This window comes from Episyrphus balteatus, chromosome 1 (genome assembly GCF_945859705.1).
Source record: "Episyrphus balteatus chromosome 1, idEpiBalt1.1, whole genome shotgun sequence".
In the NCBI taxonomy this organism is placed as follows: domain Eukaryota; kingdom Metazoa; phylum Arthropoda; class Insecta; order Diptera; family Syrphidae; genus Episyrphus; species Episyrphus balteatus.
In genome coordinates, this window is record NC_079134.1 from 90,583,552 (window position 1) to 90,590,863 (window position 7,312).

General features: G+C 40.2%; 1 protein-coding gene across 1 annotated transcript; it reads left to right on the forward strand.

Annotated features, from left to right (window-relative positions):
• Positions 1 to 5,637: 5,637 nt before the first annotated feature.
• Positions 5,638 to 6,219, forward strand: LOC129908372 (mucin-7-like). The gene has a single exon (XM_055984824.1). It carries the CDS (start codon positions 5,638 to 5,640, stop codon positions 6,217 to 6,219), a length of 582 nt encoding a protein of 193 aa, XP_055840799.1.
• The last annotated feature ends 1,093 nt before the right edge of the window (positions 6,220 to 7,312 follow it).

Below are 7,312 nucleotides of genomic sequence, written 5' to 3' on the forward strand. Positions count from 1 at the left end.
AGAACAATTAGAAAAACAACAGAGTAGTGTTCTCGAAAAAATTGAGGCACAACGTACCGAGCAAAAGAGTGAACAACAGAATCTTCTCGAAAAAATGGAGAAACATATAGAAGAACATCGCGATGAGCAAAAGAACCTTCTAGAAGAACAGAAAAATCTTTTAGAGGGAAGGCTTGGTGATTTCGAGAAGAAGTTCACTGCTCTTAACGAGCGTGTCGAAGAAAATAAAGAAAAGCTGTTGGCAATGGACACTAAGTTCGAAGAGAAATTACAAGACATTAGTAAAGAGTTGGACAAGGTTAGAAAAGTTAAGGCTCGAGAAAGTTCTGGTGAGTATTCAAAGAAGAAAGAAATGCACCAACCAACCTTTGATGGACAAAGTTCTTGGTCGATCTAATTTGAGGCAGCTGCCACAACAAATGGCTGGGATGACGAAGACAAATGTATAGCGCTGACTCTTGCTCTTAGAGGTCCTGCTGCTGAGTTGTTACAAACTTTACTACCAGAAAAGAATGGTAACTTTAACGCTCTTGTCCAGGTTATTGAAAAACGCTTTGGAGATGGCCATATGCAGGAGGTCTTCCGCGTCCAACTAAATACAAGAGTCCAGAAAGGAGGTGAAACTCTGCAACAACTCCAAGCTGATATTGAAAGGTTAGCTCATCGGGCATATCCGACAGCAGGAGACACCATTATCAATCAGTTTGCGACAGAAGCCTTTGTTCGTGCTGTTTCTGACATAAATCTTCAGCGAGCGATACAAACAGCTGGAAAACGTTCCCTTCCTGAAGCATTAGCGTTCAAACTTACTATGGAAGCAGCAGAACAGGCTTCTCAAGGCGTTCATCGGGTAAGAGAAGTTGCAGTGGAGGAATGCTCTTGTCAAAAACTCGCATTCCAAAGAAATCAGCGAGACGGAGCTGCTCGATGCTGGAACTATAACAAGACAGGACATCTCCAGCGGCAGTGCAGATTGCCACCAAGAAGAACTGCTTGCGAATACTGTGGAAACAGGAATATTGCCCAACAACAGGTAAGCGATAAAACTAACACTCATGCTCAGCTTGATTCCCAATTCGGGAAACGAGTAAGAACCAACTTCGAGGGGCAGAAGCTGGTTTCTGGTATCGATGGCCCCAGAACCACAATTCAAGTCTCACAGACTAAACGAGACAACAAAAGTCTGACAGTGGAGGCGACCATAAACAACAAACAACACGTGGCTACGGTGTCAATTGACACCGGTGCCACCGCCTCTATTGTACGAAGAGACTTGGTGAAGATGACATGGCTACATAACACCAACAACTACCGTCTGAAGACCGCCACAGGAGAAGCAGCAAGGGTGTACGGTGAAGTTCGTCTTACAATCCGTATAGCTGAACTAGAGTTTTCACATGTGTTTTTGGTGGCAGATATATCGTCGCCCTAGTATTGAAGTGCCGTATACGCCATTTTTACATTTTTGGGAAATCGCATTTAAATGTTCGGAAGATAATTGCGAAAGAACTAACCGCTGGTATTTTTTGATATTTTAGTATGATATATAATTAAAATGTGTCTTTTATATACATGCTATTGGACATCTGCAATTCGTTTAGTTTTCAAAATATTTAAATTCTTGTCCAAAATGAGTTTGCCGTATACGCCATGAAAATCAGAAGTTTCTTTTATTCATATACACGTACGTCAAAGAAAAACATAACGTACGTCAAAACAATTCTCAAAATTTTCTTGCATTGCATGAAAAATTTGACATAAATGCCAAAATTTCTTGTTTTTGTCAAAACAATAGTGAATATCTCGGCAACGAAAAAAGATAGAAAAAAACGGATAGCAGATTTGAAAAGAGCAACTTCGAAAACATACGACGGCATACCTAGTTCAAAAAATGCAATTTGGCGTATACGGCACTCCAATACTAGGGCGACGATATGTGACGAGTGCATCATTGGAATCGACTTCATGAAGGAGCATGGAACCATTTTGGATATACAGTAGCGAGCAAAAAAAATGCAAACGAAAAAGGTTTAAAGAGTTTTGAACCAGAACTAAGTTACCAGATTTGGCAAATTGAAACTGTTTTATTTTCATTTAACAGAGTCAATTTGAGGAATATTTTACTCCAAAACCATTATTTGGTCAGAAGTCTAACCTAAATATGCATTTTTAGACGAGCAAAAAAATGCAAATGTTTTTATTGTTTGCATTTTTTTTGCTCGCTACTGTAGGTAATCAAGTCCTGAAATACAGAAATGTGGAGATCCCAATGGTCTATGGCAACGAAAATTCAACAACAATTAGAACTGTCATCAAAGAAGACATGTGCCTGCCTCCTTCTTCAGAAGTTTTTGTGTGGACGAAACTAAAGGGGAATATTGGAAGCCATCGATACCTCATGGTTGAGCCAGAAGTTGAGCAAAGTTCCCAAAACGTCATCATCGGGAAGACTCTTGTGGCACCAAAGAACAACATGGTACCTGTACGGATACTTAACATCAAACCGTACCCAATCAAGCTTAAGAAAGGAGAAGTTGTTGGGCAATGTGAATCTGTGTCCGCAATAACTAATATCAACGAGGCGGACACACAGATGACTATGAACTCGGAGAAACTAAAGACTCAAATTCTTAAATCAGACAACTTGAGTCAACATCAGCTTAATGTTGCGGGAAGGCTTCTTCACGAATATGCTGATATCTTCTCTTCACCCAGCGGGCAGTACGGCCGAACACAACTGGTGCAGCATCGAATCGATACAGGAGATGCTAGGCCGATTCGTCAACCAGCAAGACGTCTCCCCTTGGCCAAACAAGGTGAAGTTGAAGAAATGATATCGACAAGAAGAAAGACGGGCTGATCGAAAATTCCAAAAGCCCTTGGGCATCACCGGTAGTTCTCGTCAAAAAGAAAGATGGAAGCACTCGATTTTGTGTCGACCACCGCAGACTGAATGATGTGACGAAGAAAGACAGCTACCCACTGCCAAGAATCAGCGATACTCTAGGTGCAATGCAAGGAGCACAATGGTTTTCGACTTTGGACTTGAAGAGTGGCTACTGGCAGGAAGAAATCCATCCAAAAGATCGGGAAAAGACGGTTTTCTCCACAGGAAATGGTCTGTGGCATTTTAATGTCATGCCGTTTGGACTATGTAATGCCCCAGCTACTTTTGAGCGCTTGATGGAGTGCGTTTTGAATGGATTAACCTGGAAATCTTGCCTAGTCTATTTGGATGATGTCATCGTTTACGGAAAAACATTTGATGACCATTGTGAAAACCTAAAGGCTGTATTCCAGAGGCTACGAGAAGCACATCTTAAGTTGAATCCAAAGAAATGTGCCCTTTTCAAGACCGAGGTTAAATATTTGGGGCATATCATCTCATCCCAAGGAGTGAAGACTGATCCTGAAAAAGTTGACACTGTGAAGAACTGGCCAACCCCTCAGGACAAGCATCAACTTCGAAGCTTCCTCGGTCTGGCAACGTACTATCGACGATTTGTGAAGGATTTTGCGAGAATCGCCAAAAGCTTGCACCAACTTACGGAGAAGGGGAAACCCTTTAAATGGTCAGGTGAGTGTGAGAAAAGCTGCGGTTATGTGAAGCTCCTGTGCTGGCCTATCCGACTCCAAGCAAACAATTCATCATTGACGCAGATGCAAGTAATGTTGGAGTTGGTGCTGTTTTATCGCAAGTTCATGACGAAGAAGAAAAGGTCGTTGCCTATTTCAGCAAGGTACTTTCGAAACAAGAAAGAAACTATTGCGTGACCAGAAGGGAACTTCTAGCTCTAGTATTGGCAACAAAGCACTTCCATAAGTACATCTATGGACAGAAGTTCCTTCTTCGCACAGAGCATGGTGCACTAAATTGGCTTTTGAACTTCAAAAATCCAGAGGGTCGAGTAGCAAGATGGATCGAGATACTTCAGACGTATCGATGTCAGATTCAACACCGAAGAGGAAAGCTGCATTCAAATGCAGACGCATTTGCGCCCCTGCAAGCAAGACTGCAAGCCTTGCACACGACTAGAAGAAAAGGAAGTTGTCGCTGTTAGAAGAACGAGAGCTGATCCCATTTGCGGTTGGAGTAATGAAGAACTCAGAATGGCCCAACAGGAAGATTCGGACATCGAACCCATCCTTGCACGGAAGGAACATCAAGAGAAACCAGAATGGGCCGACATCTCCGACCGAAGCCTCACTCTAAAAGCATATTGGGCACAATGGGACTCACTTCATGTGCAAGAAGGGCTACTCAGGCGTAAGTGGGAATCCGCAGATGGTACATCCTATGTAATGCAGCTAGTCGTACCTCAGTCAAAGGTAAATGATGTTCTCCGAGAGATGCACGGTGGAACTTCTGGAGGCCATTTAGGCATCGACAAGACGCTGGAAAAGCTACCACAGCAATTCTACTGGTTACGTATGAGAGAAGACGTTGAAAAGTGGTGCCGAAAATGTGATACTTGTGCCGCTAGCAAATTACCAGCTAGAAAAATCCAAAGCAAGATGCAGCAGTACAATGTAGGTGCACCTTTTGAGAGAATTGCAATAGACGTAGCAGGTCCTTTTGCCGAAACCAACAACGGAAATCGATACATCCTTGTAGTGATGGACTACTTCAGCAAATGGCCTGAGGCATTTGCCATTCCAAACCAGGAAACTAAAACAGTTGTGGATAAGATTGTCTTTCATTATGTGAGCAGGTTCGGATTACCATGGAACTGCATTCCGACCAAGGAAGGAACTTCGAATCTAAGATCTTTCAAGAGGTTTGCTCACTCCTTGGCATCAAGAAGACGCGAACAACACCGCTTCATCCACAATCTGATGGAATGGGGAGCGATTTAACAGGACACTTAAGGAACAACAACGAACCCTGCCTCCTCTTGCAAGTGACGTGTATTTTTGCGCTCCATATAAAGTTATTTATTTTGTTTATTCTCGTGTTAATAAATTAATTTATTGATTCTTTTACTTATTCTAATTAAAAGTACTGTTAAATTTGACTAAGTGTTAACTAAAATACAAGTGGTCTTTTAATAATTAACTTTTACAAATGCACATTTTTCATTCTGTGTTTTGACAACCTCCATCCAGTGCTTCTTTTTTTTTTTGTATTGAGTGGAAATAAAACTAATAACTATCTGTTTCATTTCTCTGGTTTGTGATATTTTGCTATTGCATACTTCAGTGATTTGTATAAAATAGTCTAACAAATACTTTATATTGCATACTTTTGAAAATACATACCATACTTTTGAAAATACATAGCATACTTTCGGGCTATTTGTGCTTTTATTATATAACTTTGAAAATCACACAGGGCCGTAGCTTAAATTGTACCCCAATTAAAAAAAAAAAAAAAAAAAATTAAAAAAAATATTATTTAAATTATTAATAGTGGTCATAATGTCTGTATGCGAGAAATGTTCTGAAATCTGCGACTTTATGATTGATTCAATTATGTGCCATGGTAACTGCCATAAAACATTCCACGTTAAGTGTATAGGCGCACCTTCTAGTTCAATTAAACTCTTTAACAAATCGAAACCGTTTTATTTTTTCTGCGTTAATTGTGACCCTTTTGCCCAATCTAACATTATTCGTGACATTCTTTCTAACTCAAAGATGATAGATAGACTGCAAAACCAACTGCTCTATTTAAACGATAAAATTGAAAATATATCAAATATACCAATCTTAAAGCGTCAACATACAAGAAGTGCATCTAAATCTCAAAATGCCCCTGTCGAAAATAAATCCAATAAACGCAAAAGTGAAGACCTAGATTTGACGTTACCAATCCCTTCGAAGAAACAATCAACTAACTCGCCCCTTGAATCTTCTCTATCCTCAGATTCTTCTAATCAATGCTCCGCTACACCTCCCACCCTACACGTAAATCCCTCTCAACTTCCAGCCCCACCTATCCCACCAGAATTAAACCCAAATTCATCTGAACAATCTGCAGCTTCAACTTCCAATCTTGATCAGCTCTCTGTTTCATCGATCCAGCCTGCATCAACTCTGACTCCACTTGAACAGCCTCCAGCTTCTACAATAACTCTGCTTCCCTCCGACCAATCTACAAATTCAACGTCAAACCCTGTTCAACTTCCCGTTTCTTCGACCAAACCTTCATCAACGTCACCTACAGCTGCATCAAACATTCCTCCCGCCAACCCATTCCGTAGTTTGCTCCCGCATTAAAAATAGTTGAATAGTTGATTAAAAATAGTTGAAGGACAAAAAACCCTTTTCATTTCGAAACTTGATCCCTCTACAAATGCTCTCGATGTAAAAAACTACATTAAAACGAAAATCGGGACGCTACGTTTAACGCTCGTCGAGAAAATGATTCATCGTAACTTTGCAAAATATTCTTCGTTCAAGATCAAAGTTCCAGACTCAATATTCTATCTTCTTAACTCATCATCGTTTTGGCCAGAAGGAATTATTTTTCATGAATTTCAAAAGAGAACGCTGCCAATTAATCATCACCATTTTCAACAACACCTGACAATGCCATACCTGAAACAGAGCAGCTTCAAAAGGTATTAATCTACTACCAAAATGTTAACGGACTTCGGACAAAGACCATTAAGGTCTACAAGAATATAAACAACATTCCTCACGATATACTTATCCTCACCGAAACTTGGCTAAACTCATCTTTTATGGATACAGAAATTTTTGACTCCAGCTTTCAAATCTACCGTCGTGATCGTCACTATGATCCTTCCGCTACCGTTGGTGGTGGTTTGTTAATAGCTGTTCGTAACCATTTCCTCTGTAGTCTTGTCGATAATTTTTTGGATTCGGATCTTGAAGTTCTGTGTGTGAAAATAAAAATCCTGTCTGGTTACATATATGTGGTTGCCTGTTATATCCCACCCTCTTCGAACAATGACGTCTATAATAAACTTTTTGACTACTTGGAGACTATTCATGAACAAATTGATGAAGCAGATGAATTATTAATAATCGGAGACTTTAATCTACCTCACCTAAAATGGGCAAAATCCAATCACTGTGATGCCTTTCTACCTGTCGACGCTTCCAACAACAACGAGTTTCTCGTTATCGACGGAATGGCTTCTTTTGGCCTTGATCAATTAAATGGAGTGAGTAACCAATTTGGCAAAACTTTGGACCTTATCTATTTCTCTCATGTCTCCAACTCTGATGCTGCAGTTTTATTGAGTGACACAAAACTTGTAGAAGAACATCGCCATCATCCTGCATTATCTATTTCTATGAGCTTAAGTATCTATCATTCATCTAATATTTGTAAGGATCAGCA